The sequence below is a fragment of the Cupressus sempervirens genome, chromosome 6 (genome assembly GCF_028749045.1).
Source record: "Cupressus sempervirens isolate cs-2001-9-10 chromosome 6, ASM2874904v1, whole genome shotgun sequence".
Lineage (NCBI taxonomy): Eukaryota > Viridiplantae > Streptophyta > Pinopsida > Cupressales > Cupressaceae > Cupressus > Cupressus sempervirens.
Window position 1 is genome coordinate 557,169,400 of NC_143123.1, and position 18,826 is coordinate 557,188,225.

Consider the following 18,826-nt stretch of genomic DNA (forward strand, 5'->3'; position numbering starts at 1 on the left):
TAGATCTTTGTGAATATGATTGAGAAACTCCTCATCTCTTTGATTGTTTGGAGAGGATGACTAAGGTGAAACTAGTTATAGCTATGTCAATTTTTTCCAAGTGCTGGAAGACAAGGAGATAACTATTCTCAGACTTATTCCATATCTTCCATGACAATGAATTGACATGTTTGTGTTAAATATCATCTAATTCATTTATGGATGTAGATTTGAGTAGGATAGTCCCAAGGGACTTTTATTTTCTGTGCATCACAAAACTTAAAACATGTTGTGCTGCAGCCTGTGCAGAGTTAAATACATTGTTTTTAGTGCTTTTCAACTATTCTTCTATGGCTTTCTTTAATCTGATATATTGATCAATTCTCTCTCTTATTGGAGTTTAACAGCTGTATCTAAGTGTTACTTCTGTCAGAAAACATGCATTTTTGAAGTCGGGAATAAGTTATAACAAGAAAGCATTGTGAAGAGTGGAATGTTCTACATTTTAAGATTACTAAATTATATACCAGCATACTCCTATGAAATTGTTTGATTTTCACATAGATCAAATGTCAAACATATATACATGTTTATTAGAAGAGCTTATATGAAGATGTTCTTAACAATTGATATGAATTTCAGTCCTTATGAAATTTTGGATGATTGCCTTTCTATTTATTTGATATGTTTAACATAGCAAAAACTCAGGTGTATCTATTTCCAACATCTACATGCATTTCTTGTATATTCTTTGACTATGTGTTACTTTCTTGCTTCTCTACAGGTTGTAGGTCACGGTGTTCAACCATTTGTGCTTTCTCCCAAATTTTTTCATAATGCATCTGCATCTCCCTTTCCTATTGGTACAGGGGAAAAAGCTTCCAAGTTTGCAAAATGGTTAACTAGGGTCCAAAAGGAGCTTGAAGAGGATTGGATAAGCCTTCCTTCTGAACTGAATTGTGGTGATATTTTTCATCTTTTTGGACTAGTATCTTCTGGAGACATCCTTATTGCACCTAATCTGCCCAATGAAGGGATTGGTGATGCTGATGATCCCAGAGGCTTGAAGCGTAAAATCGATAAAGAGAAAGTCAGACGAGATCTGCAGTCTGCAAAGCCGAAGCTCCCATGGCCAAGAGAAGGGGAGCTTTGTACACGTCGGGAGAGAGGGTTTCCTGGGATTCAAGTGAATGTGCATCAGGCAACAATTCCTATGGCTGAAATTCTCAGTAGGGAGTTGAATGAAAAGAGCCAGCTCGAAGATGATGCAATTGAATGTTCCGGTCAATCTGATTTAGATGTTGATTTGAGCAGAGTCACTATAAATTGTGACCTTATTCCAAACTACAATGATGATCATCTAGAAGCTCCAAAGGAACACAGCATAGAATCTCATAAACATCTATTGGAAACTCTAGTTAGTTTTGCAGAGGAGATTTTCTCTTCAAGAACAATGCATGAAGAACCCTCCTTTTTTCAACCCCAATGGTTTGAGTCGGCTTTGGATGCAATTGAGAAGGCTGGTGATGAAGGGTTGAGCTTGGAACAAGTTGCACATTCTATTGGATTAGATGGTATGTGCCTTTGCTGTGCATTGTGTTTGGTTTCTTTTCTTCATCCTTATTCAATAGTAAGTTGTTTAACTCATATTTAATTATCACTTTATTTATGTTGTCGCTGTAGAACATCATATGCTAGAAACTGATGCGATTATTGAGGCACTGCAGTCCTTAAACCAAGTTATAAAGGTATGTCAAATGATTTTTTTAACTGAGGAAATATACAGAACTACGTAGGTTGTTTCCGTTTTAGCATTTACGAATACAGCTGACTGTCAGTTTTACCGTGTTCCAAATCTACCTAACAAGAAGATAGGAACTTACAAGATGGGATGGGGAATGTAGGAAGCACCATTAAAAATAATTAAACTATTTGATGGAGAGAATCTGTATGAAAATCCTACAGTAGGAGAATCTGAATAGCAGTGACAAGATATTATGATCGGACTACTCGAATGAATTTTAAATAGGTAGGGAATTAACAGAGAGGACACAATTTGAGGGCTAAGGTATGGTTATGAGCTGGTGGTAATTTTCTGTGTGGAAAATCAATTTCATGAAAAACAGTAGCGAACTAGGAAGACATAAACTGTAGTACCCTACCTTATGTCTCTGTTTTGGTATCATGGGCATTTTGTCTTCTGATCTTGGTATAATGCTTTATCAACTGGATTTAATTATGTAATATCATCATTTACTTGAGCATCAAAGTTTGCTTAGTTTAGCCTATGATTGGCCCTTGTAGGCTAAGTCTGGTTGTTAGAGGGTCTGAGTTAGCAGAATCAGAGGTCGATTCCCATTCTAGAGGATAGGAGAGTTTAGGATTGCTCTTTGTTCAATTTGGCACACTTACTGGTTATAGTAATGTTTATTTCAGCAAAGTCATGATTTCAATCTTTAACAGAGGTCTGAACAGGTTTGTGGCCATATTGTGATTTGGTATTGTTGACTGGATGTAGAGAGCAATTGCTACCAGAAGTTAAAGAATATCCTACAACTATTATCGCCAGTTCACCAATATACCATACCACAATGTTATGTCTATGCAGGCAAGGAACAGTTTTATTTTATTATATTACCAAAACATGAATGTACAAAGTTCAAGTATCAATCTGCTTATAAAGGGGTCGGTTGGTTAGAACCCAACCGACACATTCCCCGTTCCCTAACTACCCACTAACATAAGTACAAAATACTTAAATTACCAAGTGCCAACTACAACTAAGTGCCGACTACACTGGAACAATTATTCAGAGACTAACTGTTATAATAAGTCAATGTCAAGGAATTACTATATATCTGGCAGGGCATCCAGATTCATGGTCTACTTAGTGGTTGATTTATTCGTCAGTTGAACTAGTGGAGTTTTTTATATAGCGCATGGGTATTATCTGTCATTAGTAAAGTCACTTTATTAATGATAAAGTATTTATGAAGTTATAATATAAAGTTATTAATTAAGTGGGGCCAATCGACTTAATAAGTGCATTAAATGAATGTCATAATGAGGGGGTCTATTTATTTATTCTCCTAAGTCAACATGTGATTTTAAATGGCACCATTAATGGTTATTAATTGAATTATGAGAGTTGGCATCAAAGTTGAAGGAGTGAGTTAATTTATTATAAAGTCAACTTTGCATCAAAAGAAAATACCTTTAAGTAATTAATGAATCTTATTCATGAAGCCTCATGGATTGATTTGTTATGAAGGGAGTATAAAAGATGAAAAAGGGAAATGGATTCATAATGTGATTGATGATTTTTGCTTGTTTTCTTGTGAAGACAATGGAGTATACAAGGGTTTCAGCATTTCTCTGGAGAATTGTGAATTCTTCTGGTTATCAGTACTTTGAATTGGTGAAGGATCCCAATGATATTGTGCAAGTGGGAGATGGCACCCTAGAGTCATTATTGAGCTTCAATTCATAGAATTTGGTAGATTGTGGGGTCAGTTCTGAGAAGATTGGGAGCAAATAAAAATAATAACTGACCAGCATTTATGGACGTGGCCCAAAAGACCAGCTTTCACATTATTGAAGGCAATCACACTCTTCCCAAAGAGCTGCGTATGCTGTTAGGGGTTTCCCATTATTGCATGAAGTCTGTGATATGGTCTGAGTTTAGAATTCAAAGTACGATTTGTTTCTCTCTTTCAAGTTTGACTTTCAATTCTGTAGTAGCAGGCAGACCTTTATATCTTAAAGTAACAAGTCAAAACCCATCAGTTGTTTGCATGCAAAATGTATGAAAAAAAGTCTCTTTGAGATCTGGTTCATTTTCAGTCTGTAAGGCAGCAAAGTGTTTGCATACATATTTATTCATAATTTGTGGTTACTTCAAGCCTGATTTACATTTCTACATGTTTGAAGTTTTTCTATTTAGTAAAATTATCTTACATGCCAAGTGTTTGTTAAAATGCTGAAGCTTAAAGAATTATTATTTGGCTTAGTTGCTGAAGCATCGGACTTTTTGGGTGACCGGGTATGAAGTCTAATGGATCTGGATTCTGAAACGAATCTCCTGTGGGTACACATCTGGGATTTGTGTTTCTAAAAGTCGAAATGTTTAGTGATTGTAGGTTGATCTTTTAGATATTTTTAAGACCTAGACTGCTATTTAGAAAACTATTATCTAGTTTGATCTTTTTGATACTTAAAGATGAATTTAACTAGAATGATATGTTTCAAATTTTGAATTTTTTAATGGGTTTGTTTAGCATATGTATTAGTAAATAGCATTCTAAACTTAATTCTACTTTTTAGCTATGTGCGCACACACACAAACACACACACACACACACACACACACACACACACACATATATACATATATTTATTACATATATACATATATGTGTGTGTGTGTGTGTCCGCGGAAAGAACAAAGTAGGAAAGAATAAAACAAAGAGATAGAGCAAGGAAAGCCTAAGTACTTCTCACAGGCAAGAAGTAATCCAAAACCAAAGGATACAGTCCAAGGCGAAGGTGTGTAATCACCATGTGCCATCTCAAGGCACTGTTAGAGGTAGAGTGGTACTCCTGAGTGTACCTCTTGCAAGGTCTCATGAATCTGGTTTGGCTCAAAGAACCAGAAGAAAGGCTGAGAGACCTCTTTGTCCCTTGGGCTTGGACCCTAGAGTGGAGGAGGTAATGAGCTGGTTTGAAGTCTGTTTGGCAGGAAGTGAGGCTCAAGAATGTGAGCACGAAGCCACTTGACCTCCTGTAGATAGAGCACAAGAAACCGCTCATCAGTGTATCTGAAGAAAGATGAAAGGCTCTTGCACCATCTAAACAAGCAACAAAATATCCCCTTAATCTTATAGTAAATGGGGCAATGAAAAACAAGATGAGTCTCTGACTCCACCTCCTCAAAAGAGAAGAGGTGGCAAATGCTGTCCTCTTTGTCTATCTGATGGTATGTTTGAATGCAAAGCCGGCAGGGGTCCACTTTAAAAGATCCTAAAGAGATGGCAACATTTGGGAAAATTGGCTAAGTCCCAAAATGATGTCATACAAAACATAACTAAATAAAAAAGTAACTACAAAAATTACCTTCAAAATAGAAACTATTTTATTCATGTTTTGATGGATCGTTACATTCCTTATCACTCCTTACAATGATACATCAGTGTACTCCCCCTTACATATACATATATACTTCTACATGTACAATTTTCCTTTCATATATTACTCCCTCTTTGACATCAATCAAAGGTGTCAAAATTTGTATAAAAACTGTATGGCCTTCTGCTGATAAACTTGATATTTTGGAAAAATAATCTGCATAAAAAAGTTTCAGTCTTTCAACTTCCTTCTTCCAGTTCTCCTTGACTGTATCAAAGATACCTATGAATGCACAAAGTGCATAAGATGCCACTTCAACCACGCTCAAGTTAGTATAGGCAAATTTGTCATAAGAGGCCTTAGCTGCAAGACACTCCTCCAATTGCTTTTGCAAAATGCTGATCTTGGGTGACAAAATTTCTCTAAGAGTAGAGAACCTTTTGATAACCTTTTCCTTATCAATCTCTATGCTTCTAATTGCATTATGGATCTTCTCCACTTCTGTTCCAAAATCTTCAATGCTGGCCTCAAGTAGTTGTAACCTTGCAGTGAGTGTGTGAAGCTCACTCATCTGATCCTTTAACTGATTCTCCAAATCTGTCAGGTATTTGTATGACTGTGCGCATTGTCCATACAACTTCTTACCTTCATCAATATGCTTTTTAAATTCTTTGATGCATACATCAAGTGCCTTTAAGTCATTCCTTGTGTTCATGCATATTGTATCAAACAGTGATGCGTCATGTTTGGTTGTGCTTGTGCTGAAGCAACTTCAGACAAGGTTGTGAATTCTTCATCAAAAGACTTCACCAATTCTTTAGCCTTTGACTGCAAGTCTGGATTTACTGCAGTTGTAGTAATTGTCTTCTGCATCCTGTCCAAGACTTCTGATAGCATCTTTTCCAAAGACTTAACTGATTTATTCTTTTGGAGCAATTTACTCAAAGTACTCATCAGTCCTTTCTAATCATTATCATCATCAGATAATACTAACAGTAGTTTGATTGCTGATGATGGGGTGGCTATTGGTGCTACAATGGGCACAATTGCTAGGGCTACATAAGGTATGTCAGCCTCATGCTGAAACACTACCTTCCCAAGTTCTAACTCCACATGTTTCAAATTGGGCAAGAATGATGACTCTTGTATCACAATCTTCCATCTTTGCTTTAGTTCAGAATTTTCTTCTTCTTTCTTCCTTTCCTCTTCCTCTTGCTTCTTCTTCCTTTCCTCTTCTATCCTCTTTTCCTCCTCTTTGTTTCTTTTCTGAATCTGTCTTTCTTCTTCTCTTCTTCTCTCCTCTTTACTTATTCTTTCCTCTTCTCTTCTGCCTGTTTCTTCCTTTCCTCTTCTTCATCTTCCTCATCAGAGCTGGTATAGGCAGTGATATTGCTGATATTGCCAACAACGTTTGTTCCATAACTTGCAAAAGGGTTTTTCTTTGCATCTACTGTTATGTGTGTATTATCCATTTACATGGATTCAGTACCCATAACTATGTGAGGCGGTGATGGTGCTTGCTATGTGTCCTCAACTTCTTCTTCATCACCAGTAGGATTACTGGTTTCCACATACACTAGACTATCTGGTTGTGGCTGTGCACTCACTTTTGGCATAGAAGTCATATATCTTACTATGGCTTCTTTTGTCTCCTTCTTAACCTCTTCATAATTGCCTTCCATTAGAAGAATTGTGCTTCTTTTGTTCCTCAGCAAGGGTTCAATACCCTTCAAAATTTTGTCAATATCTTCTTTAGAATTAACTTCACACAGTTTGTTAATCATGTTTTCGCTCAACTTTGTGTCTTCTTCTACCACTCTTTTCTTCCTGTTTAATAACCTATTACAAAGATCTTTTGGGATCTTTCCTTGTATACTATCAAATCTTTTGTTCCTCAAAATCATGTTTCTTACTATGGCATTCTCTAGTTGCTTTCTATCCATATTATTATACAAGCTATAATACTTATTGAACTATACAAAATTGTCATCATTATAATCTGCATGTTTAGCTTTTCTACCTTAGGTTTCCATGCCTTCTTGCCTGACAGAGTTCTTTCTTGTGCAGCTCATTCAACTGGCCTCTCCTCTGTTTCATCCTCTAATTCCTCTAAATCACTGACTTGCAATGTCTTTCCTCTTTTCCCAGGTCCACTTGTAGTCTGCTTGACCCTTTTCTTGGTGGATGGTGTAGGTTCTTGTTTTACTTTCACCAATCTTTCGGACTTCCTCTACACAGCTGATGGTTCAACCTCTAATTGCTTCTTAGGTTGCTGAACTTTGACCTGTTGCTCTTGCGCAACTGTTGCATAGGGTGCCTGCGCACTAGGTTTTGCAATAGTTACACCTTCAATTGATGCTGCAACAACAATTGGCGTTACCGCTATCATGTCAGACTGTCCATTGGCTTTCATTTCCAACGCAATACCTATACCTTTGACCTCATTAAACTCTTCTCGAGTCGTGCTTGATTCCTTAAGGATGGAATCTATCTTTGTTTCCACATTTTTCTTGATTTCCTTACTGTGAAGTTCTAAATGAACTTCCCTTACCTTTTCTTCATATGTTGAAATGTCCCTTTCTCTGATTTTATATGACATTTCAAGCCTCTAATCAGATCTTTAAGATCAAACAACTTATCTTTCAAAGATCCACCAATTTCTCAATAAATCCCAAATCGGGTATGCCAGAAATAGTGCCAAAAAACTTCACAGCTTCACATATTATTGGTAAATCTGAAAGTGGACATTTTTATAGAAATTTCAGCAGCATAACAGCCTACAAAATGACATTTTCAGATCTGTATAACATTTACACAACAGCTCCCAAACAGAGGATAAAAACAATGCTCATTGGGCTCCCGAAAACAACATAGAATAGCCCGAAAACACCACAAAAACACTAATAATCTATCACAGAAGTATAATCATGACCAAATACATATATTCAGCTCTATTTTAACATCTAAAAGTCTGAAATACAGCAGCAACCCAAACTGATATGAAATACTCAACCGGAAACAACAAACTCTTACAAAAAACACACCTGAAAAACCACAAATCTGCACTGTTTAGCACAAAGGCAAACTCTGCATGAGCATGCACATGGAATGGCTTCAAACTCCCGTCCTTAGCCTTCCTGGAAACCTGCAAACTCCCGTTCTTGGGTCTCCTTCTCCACAGGTTTGGCAGCCTCTGAAGAATAACAAGAAATGAGTAAAAATCAAGTTCTAGAATGAGCCCAAAATGCCTCCAAACCAGTTAAAAGAGGGCATAACCCTAACTCATGTCCAAGAGGGGTTAATAAAACATATTTTAATAATAATTTTCATTTATTAGTCCATTAGCTTCCAAAGATTATCCCCTTTTTCCGAAACTTCACCTTTTTGGGCCTGCCTACCTGCCTTAGCAAAGATTATTATTTTTAATTATTTTAAAAGGGGACATGACATATGTACCCCATCTAGGGCATTAGGTGTCCATTTTGAACTGGAGTATGATCTATGCATACCCTTCTATGAGTTCTGCACTCATTTCATATCCCATGGGCTCAATGAATTTCACCCTTGGTTCTATTGCTTCCATACAGGTTTTGTCATTTTCCACCATGAAATATAATTCATTACTGTACTTCTCCACCATGGAAGGAGGTATTTTGTACCTCTCCTTCATCTCCGATTGAAAAGTCGTCATCATCCTATCAATGTCATTGTCTTTGACATTATCCAACTTTGCTTTGTACCACTGTGTCACCAACTTCATTGCGCACTCATTACTTTCCCAATTTGCCATTCTAGGGAACTTCTTGGTTGCGTAGAAGAATAAGTGTGTCAACAAAGATTCAAATCTAAAGAGTGCATTCATAGTTTTCTTCAGTTTTGCAATGTTGTCCAATAGATGAGTTCTGAGTATCTCGCATAAGTTTACTTTTCTTCTCTCAACTGTCATTACATAGGTTGTATGTAAGAAACCAGCTGGTGCTGAGTTAACCCTAGAACCATGGTTAAACTTGTATCGTAAAATTTTACTCAACACCTTGACTCCTTTGTCCTGAATCATGTCCAACTTCATATTTCTTCCATCAAATCTAGTATACAAGTTTGTCTCAACTAACTTCCTTTTATTTCTGTCATTTAGTGGGTTGCATCCCTTGTTGCTTAGACTTGTGACCTTGTGAATTAGGTCATTGCCAATTGCGACTGGTGCATCACCTATCCAAAACATCTCATCATGAACTCTGCTCAGAATGATTCTGGTCCACTCATGATTGTCAAACTCCATGTAGAACATATACTTTACTATATTTAACTCATTTAGATGTGCGTACTCGGATTTCAAGGTTAGGTCATTATTACACATGACTCCTAAGTCCTTGTGTATGTCCTCATCTCCAATACTTTCAATCTTACTATGGATATAACTTTTAACATCCTCCATGTGAAGCATATTTAACAGGATTTGCAAAAATGTGCCTAGCAGGCCATCCACAAGAGAAACAAATGGATGTTTATTGAGTTTATATCTTGGTCTTTCACTAACATCATATACCGTTTGACTAGCCATTGATTCTTTAACTGTATGCATTGAAAACTTAATTTAAGCTTTGCAAAATATCTTAGAATGTCACGTTTAGGGCTTCTGCAACTTTGCATTTCAAACGCCTTTCTTCGCACTTGACATCGCTCTCAAATCACCTTAAACTCTTCGCATGATCAAATGGTACTTGCAATCTTGTTCACAATCTTTAAATCACTTCAAATCGGACTCCGCATTGAATGCACATCCACCACAAATTCAAATACTGTCATTTATCACTAGTAAACTTGTTTTCTATCTTACAACTTCCTACCATCATATCTAAGCTTGCGCACTCGACCATAACTTCCTGTCTATGTATTCTAGCTACTGTTAATTGCGCAACTTCTAATTTGCTCTCTAACATTAGTTATGATCAATTGATGCCATGTCTCTACTAAAACTGCTTAATTCAGATAGGATGAGTCACAAACAATTTTTGACCTAAATTTTCCTTCAGGTACATCAAATACTATTCTTCCAAAACTGTATAAGAACTCTCTGAATTACAGGCTTTCACAAATGCTTCTTTGAATTCATTAACATGTTCCTTGATTGCTTCCATCTAATTGTTGTCACTGCCATTTCTATTTCTTTTGTCATTTCTATTATTGTTCCTTCTATGATTAGGATTCCTATTGAAGTTCCTTTAGTCCATTCCGCAAAATCTTGTTGTTTATCCAAAGTTATTGCATAACTAACATACAGGTGCATTCCTCCTTTGATTGGTTCCCTTCTGACTATCAGGTGCTCTGCAAGTCCTTGCAATATGTCTAGGATTGTTACACTTGTAATGTACAATCTATTTCTTTTCACCATTAGGTCTTTCACCATCATTGGATCTACTCTGGGATCTTCCTCTTTCATTACCTGCAAGGTTAGTATTCCTAAACATTCTACTATTCCCATTATTACCATCAAATTTAGGTTTCTTACATTCTACTGCTTTATGTCCATAACCATGACAATTATAACAATAGAAATTAGTAATAGGTTTAAAAAGACTTGTGCAATCTCTCTTCATATGCCCAATTTCATTGCATACGAAACATTTACCTCTAAATTCATGTCTAACTTCCTTGGGTGATTCAACTTGCTTAGGGTCATAGTTACGGGACTCTGCGAGTCTGAGTAGGACTATGAGTCCGAGCTAGAGTCCACATTTTCGAGACAAATGACCCTTGGACTTGGACTTGGCAGAGTCAGCATGGACTCATCGAATCTAAGGACTCTCCTAACTTGCAGAGTCCTAAGCTCTAGCCTCTCTCTAGCAGCATGACTCATAAAGTGCAAAAATTAATAAAATAAAAGGTTAAGTGAATTGTTTGTGCTTTGTATGACATCTATTTTACCTAAAAAGGTCATTCCATCATTTTCTAATGCTCATGATATAGAGAAAAGAGTTAGAGAAGAGTATTAAGGTTTTGAGAGAGAAATTAGCAAATTGTTAGGCTCTCCCATTTTGCTTGTTGATTGTTTCTGCAACTTTGTAGCTTGCACTTAAGTATTGAGAGGAGCTAAAGGAAGCCTTGGAGGGGGCTTCTACAAACTTACTTGCATTTCCATTGTTTGTGCAAAAATTGAATGATCTTGTCTTTGTAGTTTGTTCACTATAACCCATAGTAACGAGAATCGCCCAAAAATCGCCTGAATCGGCGATTCCGCGACCCAATTCATTCTGTGCGATTTTTTTTGAATCGTGAATCGGTATCGCCGATTTCTAGGACATGAATCGCCGATTCAGGTGATTCATGAAAAAATCGCCAAAATCGCCTTAAAAAATCGGCTATGAATCGCCCGCAGCATGTAAAAAGGGAAGTTGAAATTTAAAAAAAAATCACTTATTTTTTTCACTTTGTTTTTGACCTATTCTCTTTGTTATAACCCTAAAGGGCCTTCTATTTGTGAAGCATGAGTAGAAGAGAGGAAAAGTGAGAGAGAAGAAGAGAAAAGAAAAGCCATAGGTTTCCAACCGGCAAGAAGGAGGAGCACCAAAGAGATCAGCAGGCCATTTGGGGAGCCCATCAATTGCTTTGGGAGCATTAAGGAGCCAATATCAACACTCCTCAACTCATTTGCAAGAGGTAAGTGCTTTTTTTTTTTCTTGCATGTTAGTGTATTATGCATTTTTTGTTAAATTTTTAGTGTATTATGCGTTTTTTGTTAAATTTCTATAGTTTTCAAGAATTTTAGTGTAAATCTTGAATGCTCTTTATTTTTACTAAGTTGCAAGCTAGGGTTTGTTGTTTTCTAATTTTTATTAGCTTCAAACTTTGATATTTTACATAAATTTTTTTTATTGCAGCAGCCTTTGCTCTCATTTTTCGCAAATTCCAATGGGTAAAAAAGATGAATGTTGGAAATATAATGAAGAGTTTCCTGGAAGAACCAAATATCAAACAAAATGCATGCTTTGTAAAGAAAAAATAACTTCCGGGGGTATCTATAGATTGAAATTCCACATTGCTGCTATACCTGGACATGATGTTACAGTTTGCACTCACCAAACTCCTGAGGCAAAACGCACTTGCTTAATGGCATTAGAAAAAATTGAAGAAGACAAAGCAAATAGGAAAATGCAAGTTGAAGGGTTAAGGGGTATTGGCTCCCATGTTCCCGCATCTGCAGCCGCATCCACATCTGCATCAGCTTCCGCATCTGTAGGTTGTGTTGGAGAGGGTTCTTCTAGGCCTCCTTTTTATCCTAGTTCTTCTGCTCGTGCTAGTCGGTCACATACTGAGACGGAGTCCCACACCAACCTATTGCAGCCTAGAGTGCGAAAAAACATAATGTATAGTTACTTTGTGCCCCGCACTACTCCTGGTTCCCAACCCACGCTTGAGGGCATGGGTTTGAACAAGGAGATTCACGATGCTGCCAGAAAGGAGATATGCAAATTTTGGTACTTTTGCAACATTCCATTTATTGCAGCCAGGTAATTGATTCTTTTTTCTTTGTTTTTTTTAAAGCTAAAATTAAAAGTAAAAGTAAAACTTTAATTATATCTACTTGTTTTATAATTTGAGTCTTTGACATCTAAACTTTTATTTGTGACAGGGTTCCTTATTGGCAGAATATGATAGATGCGGTTGCTATTTGTGGTCCGAGGTTTAAAGCCCCAACTGAGGCTGAGTTGAGCGGATACCTCCTGGATGAGATGGTAGAGGACATGCGGGTTGACCTCGAGGAGAACCGAAAGGAATGGATTGCAAAGGGTTGCACCATCACGACTGATGGTTGGACCGATAGGAGGAATAGAACACTCCTCAATTTTCTTGTATCCTGTGGAGGTGATTGATCATTCTACTTTCCTACATACATTCTAAATTTTGATTTGTTGAATGCTAATTCGTTAATGATCCATTTAATATTATAATTTGTTGTTTTGTTACTTGTAGGATTTACCATGTTCATAAAATCCATTGATGCTTCCGCACATGTGAAAAATGCCACATATTTATGTGAGGCTATTGAGGAAGTTATAGCAGAGGTGGGAGAACAAAATGTGATCCAGGTGGTGACGGATAATGCAGCAAATTATGTTGCAGCAGGTAAACTTTTAACTTTGCAAGTTTTGAAAATAAATTTATTTGAATTTTGAAATTTGAGTTTCTAATTTACTTAAAATTGTTGTAGGTAAACTTTTGATGGAGAGGCACCCCACCATATTTTGGTCCCCTTGTGCGGCACACTGCATTGACCTCATGTTGGAGGAAATTGGCAAACTTGAGTTTGTCAAGTCATGTGTGGAAAGGGCAAAAAATATATGCAAATTCATTTATAATCATGCATTTGTCCTTAGCACAATGAGGAAGTACACAAAAGGCAAGGAGTTAGCTCGCCCAGGTATCACGAGGTTTGCCTCGAATTTCATCACCTTGCAGTCCTTGTTGACATCAAGGGATGGATTGAGGAGCATGTTTGTTGGGCAGGAGTGGATTTGCTCTTCCTATGCTACGACCACTGTAGGGTTAGATGTGGCGGATTGCATATTTGATGAGGATGGTTTTTGGAAACCCGCTAGAGAAATCCTTAAGGTAAATTTATTGCAATTTAACATTTAGTATTTTGCTTTTACTTTAAGTTATATTATTTTATATTTAAGTTTTGACTCAAATTTTTTGTTTTACTTTATATGTAGGTCACTGAGCCCCTTGTAGCTTTGCTACGAATTGCTGATGGGGAGAAGCCCTCTATGGGCTACATTTATGAGGGCATGGATAGGGCTAAGGCGGCCATCAGAGCCCAATATGCAGGAGTGCAGGAGAGGTATGGCCCTATTTGGGACATCATCAATAGGAGATGGCAGAATCAGCTCCATCGACCCATCCACGCAGCAGCTTACTATCTGAATCCGACATTTCGTTTCCGTCCTGAGTTCAAGGCGGATGCGGAGGTTCTCACTGGCTTATACACAGTGATTCGGAGATTGAGTAGCGATGAAAATAGCGCTGCTGCGATTGTTGACTTAGACCAGTTCAACAATAAGGAGGGGCCACTTTTCTCTGGCAGGATGGCCATAAATGCTCAGACAACACTACAACCAGGTAAAAATTAAATAATATATTCAATGTTCATGAATCTAGATTCTAAACTTAAAGTTGATTATATAATGCATTAATTTTAGAGTTGTAATTTGTAAATGAGACTAATTGTTTTTGTTTTTTCCTTATTTCAGATAGATGGTGGCAAATGTTTGGGGCCACAACCCCAAACCTTCAAAAAATTGCCATCCGCATTCTAAGTCAGCCGAGCAGCGCTTCTGGATGTGAGCGCAGTTGGTTCATGTTCGAGCACATCCACTCGAAGAGGAGAAACAGGTAGACAGTGCAGAGATTGAATGATCTTGTGTTTGTTCATTACAACCTTCGTCTTAGGATTAGACAGATTTTGGGCGCTGACTCCTCTCCGATCATTCTAGAGGAGATTGATCCAGAATCAGAGTGGATCACAGAGACCGTGGACTTGGTCTTCACTGAGGAAGATCGCGCGTGGGTTGACCAGGTGGATGTAGAGGCTGAGGCTGTGGCTAGGGCAGAGGAGGCAGCTAGAGCACGTTCAGGCATTGGTAGACGCACACGCGCACGCACAGACGCAAGCCCTAGCGACGTTATTCATGAGCCCATTGCCCATGCAGGGGACATGGCTCGGCGGTCCTCTAGGACCTACCTTACACGCCTTTCTCATAGGCAAATTGGATACTCAGAGGTTGAGGTTGAGGCTGCAACAGAGCTAGAGGATGATGATGAGGATGATGAGGCTTGAGCTGGAACCTTGTTTTTATATTTTGTTTACACTATATAGATATTGATAGTGATACTGAATCACTGATAGACATGTGTTTCAAACTTTCATGGATCTTCATCTTAGATTTATACATACATTTATGATTTGATGTCTTATAGATCTTCATGATTTCATCTTACTGATTCTATGATTTGAATCATTATGATCATTTGATTTTTACTTCAGCTAGCATACAATTTACATTTTAGTACATAATGATAACATAGTTACGTATGTGATGGATTTTATGTTTCATGTTTATGTATGTTAGATTCTATTTGATGATGTTATAGTGTTTTTAAGTTATATTCAATAAAGGGTGCATGAAATAAGTCTTAAATTGATAAAATATTTACATTTAAAGGGTTTTTTCAAATTTGTCGATTCATCGCCGATTCACCGGCGATTCACCCCAATTCATGATTCGATTCGGCCGTGCCGATTGCGATACGATTCCGATTCACGTTACTATGCTATAACCTTTGCCTTCTCTATAGACAGATCCAAGGCACCGATATAGCACCAACTGTATTAGAGATTGTTGATCTAATGCAAAGTGGAACACAAAAGTTGTTGATCCTATCTTTAGTGATGAAGACGTGGAGTGGGTTGATAAGGTGGATTGGGCGGCAGAGGCACTAGTGATGGCAGTCGAGGAGGCTACAACGCAAGGAGATCGAGTGCAAGACCCTGAGGCTAGGAGTGATGGATCTGAGTTTGATGATAAAGCTTATGTGGGTGTGGATGAGGATGAGGATGCCCTTGAGGTTCAACCTCAAACATAGGGAGAGAGGATGGCTCTAGAGTCTTCCATGACTTATCTTAGGCGTATACATAGGAGAGCATAGGTTACTATGAGCCTTAGTCTTCTACACTTTAGCTGATATTTTGATATATGTTTTGAACTTTTGATTCCATGGATTTCATATATTGCAGACATTTGATAGTGACACAATGTTTAACTTTATATTATGTAATTTAGTTTTTTTCCTTCAGAAATTCGCTTTTATACTTGTGCGATCTATGCAAACTTGTGTATGAGTGTTAAGTAGCTTCTATTTATCTCAATTATTGTGTATTTGATGTTGATTGATTAAATGACGTATGAAAAAATCTTTAAATCCTTAAAAATCTTTGAATTTCATGGGTTTTTTGATTTTTTGAGTCCTTGCCAAGTCATGGCCAAGTCCGTTGCTAAGTTCGAGTCCGAGCCTATTCTCCAAGTCAACTTGCTCTGTTATCTTGGGGTCATCAGATTTCTCAAACAAATCAACTATCTCAACTTCTTTAGATGACTCGATCTTACTTTGATCAGTTTCTTTAGGGGTTTCTACAACTGGATTTGGTTCTCTCCTAATTTCAACTTTCTTGGCTGACTTTTTCTCCAATAAGATATCCAAGACTTGTTTTGTCATAAGAGGGTCTTTGAAAAAAATATCTCCTCATCAATTTTCTTAGAGCTGGAGTAAGGCTTCTCTAACTGTTGTTTGGCTTGTATCAACTCTCCTTTCACAATAATGTTATATTTTTCTAACTCAACATGTTCTATCTTGATAGAATCTAATTCACATGTTACTTGACTCAACTGGGATCTAAGGTTTGTATTCTCAAATTTCAGATCAGGTTCATTCTTACTGTCATTTTTCTTAATGCTCAATTTCAACAATTTTCAACTCATGCTTCAAGATCTCATTTTCTTTCTTGAGATTTCCTACTCCATCATTGTCACTAGTCTGCACATTTGATTTCGTACTAGATTTCAGATCATCAATCTTGTCTTTCAATTTGCCAATATAAACTTTTGCATCTTCATACCTATCTTTCAGGTTATCTCTTTCTTCTGTAAGAAGGTCAATCTGTTCAAGAGCTTCTTCAAGATTTCTTTCTAACTATTCCACATCCATAGGGATCTTACTCAAGCTGTTAAGCGTCTTTAGAGTAAATGTGCTCTGATACTAATTGTTAGAAATAGATAATACTGAGAGGTGGAGGGGGTGGGTGGTGGTGAATCAGAAATTTACAAACTTTTGCCCACAACTAAATATTGTTAATTACTTTATAACTTGCATATGAAAGTAAACCAACAATGTTGAACAATAAATATAACCATTCACAAAGAGAACTCATAACACCATTATTTGTTAACTAGGGAGACCTTGGCCAAGGGAGAACCTCAATGGGGATGATACCCACAAGATGATCCACTAAACAAAAGAATCTTGTTAAGGATATTGACCTTGTTAGGAGTCTATGAAGTACAAATGGTGTCTCGAGTCCTTGTTAGACTACTAGGCCATGTTAAAAGCCTCAACCCTATTAGGAGTTGATAGAACAAATACAATGTATGCAAAAAGAGCCTACTACCCTAACATGCAATTATATAATAAAGTTCCTTCACAAGAGTAGATATACATACAATACTTTCTTACTATTATATCTTGCACTTGCTCTAAATTCACTTTAGATCTCGCATCATATAAGTTCGCACATCACATATACTATTTTCACAATGGTTCGCATCAACATATATTGCTCGCACATCTCATACTCATTACATAGCACTCCCTTATCTACACAAGATAAGATTTTCATATATACCTTGATGATTATAAAACTATGCTTTGTTGGCCTTCATGCTCTCACAAGCTTGCCCAATTATAATTTAGGATGTTGGCTAACCATGACTAAGTAATTATTTGTTAACAAAACAATTCCTTAAGTCGTACAACTGGAAACTCTGTCATGCTTTGTCCTGCTCTGTTCAACACCCAAACTGGTATTTTAATTGTAACTTTCGCCGTATAGTCCATACAAGTTTGCGTACTAGCATACATCATCATGACATTGTCATATAGCTATTCTCAACTGCGCATGAGCTAACTTGGAGTGTGTCGTCAGTACACATCACATCTGTCTTTGTGCTGTTGCAAACTGTCCAACACTTAGACAATTTTCTAACTCTAAATGCATAAATGAAATGCTAAATACATATTGCCATAAATGACAACACTTTAAACATCTAACTGACCATATTGTCAACAATATATATGTATGTATTTAAATATAATATATATTTATAATATTATATATATGATATATATATCAACATTGCATCTTAAGATTAAATCAATCTGACTATAGCTATAATCTTAATTCTCCCTCTTAGCTAGGGAGGATTTGTTATGGAACACAATATGCTCTAAGGCATATGGAGATATATATCATCTCAATGTGATATTTACAGATATCAACATAAATCCATCAACACACACACACACACACATATATTACATATGGAATTTGCTTCAATTCACTATGAGGCTAAATTTCTGAACAAAAATGACATCCATACCAGAGAGGAAACAACCACGATAACACAACCTAGAAACCATGGTCAAAATGAAACATGTAACGAACAAGGAAGAAGACCACAGGTAGGTTTAATAGAAAGGACACGACGACAGAGACCAACGCAAGCACCATTGCAAATGCAGAAACAAATCCATGAATGCACCAAAATTGTGCCCAATAATTTTAAAAAAAAAACTATTGTACCAGCAATTTGTACCCATAACCATTCCCAGTCCTAATTTGGGATCTTAGTTATTTGACACCCACAATGACAAGAAACTACATAGGGAAAAAATGCCACCAAGAAAACCAACATGAGCTGTCGCAGAAATAATATCCATAGAGGAGAGGAAACAACTAGGACAACGAAACCCAAAGACCGCAAACCATGGCAACAGAAGAAAGTAGAGACCACGAAACACCGTGGAAAAATGCCAAAGGAGCAAAACAAAGGAAGGGGCAAAACGAAACATGCAACGAACAAGGAAGACGACCACATATAGGTTAAACAAA

At 37.1% G+C, this 18,826-nt stretch overlaps 2 protein-coding genes across 5 annotated transcripts in view; both read left to right on the top strand.

Annotated features, from left to right (window-relative positions):
- Positions 1 to 18,826, top strand: part of LOC149553473 (B-block binding subunit of TFIIIC) — a 190,189-nt gene that overhangs the window by 151,144 nt on the left and 20,219 nt on the right. For 2 of the 4 annotated variants that reach the window (XM_089788919.1, XM_089788918.1), the window contains exons 12-13: positions 764 to 1,553; positions 1,663 to 1,727. In XM_089788919.1, the coding sequence (XP_089645045.1) occupies positions 764 to 1,553; positions 1,663 to 1,727 (855 nt within the window). Of the gene's footprint in view, positions 1 to 763; positions 1,554 to 1,662; positions 1,728 to 3,322; positions 3,899 to 11,586; positions 11,717 to 18,826 lie in introns of those variants that run through there. The other 2 variants (XM_089788922.1, XM_089788920.1) reach the window with 2 other exon arrangements.
- Positions 11,625 to 15,147, top strand: LOC149553474 (uncharacterized). The gene is made up of 8 exons (XM_089788923.1): positions 11,625 to 11,760; positions 11,982 to 12,611; positions 12,734 to 12,966; positions 13,075 to 13,227; positions 13,313 to 13,713; positions 13,818 to 14,223; positions 14,355 to 14,496; positions 14,598 to 15,147. Exons 2-8 carry the CDS (start codon positions 12,013 to 12,015, stop codon positions 14,605 to 14,607), a joined length of 1,944 nt encoding a protein of 647 aa, XP_089645049.1. The 5' UTR covers positions 11,625 to 11,760; positions 11,982 to 12,012; the 3' UTR covers positions 14,608 to 15,147.

Excerpts from the sequence above, each read along its gene's own strand:
- LOC149553474 (XM_089788923.1), top strand. The coding sequence starts at position 12,013 with ATGGGTAAAAAAGATGAATGTTGGAAATATAATGAAGAGTTTCCTGGA. Across the intron at positions 12,967-13,074 it reads TTTTCTTGTATCCTGTGGAG|GATTTACCATGTTCATAAAA; the intron begins GTGATTGATCAT and ends TGTTACTTGTAG. Across the intron at positions 13,714-13,817 it reads CCGCTAGAGAAATCCTTAAG|GTCACTGAGCCCCTTGTAGC; the intron begins GTAAATTTATTG and ends CTTTATATGTAG.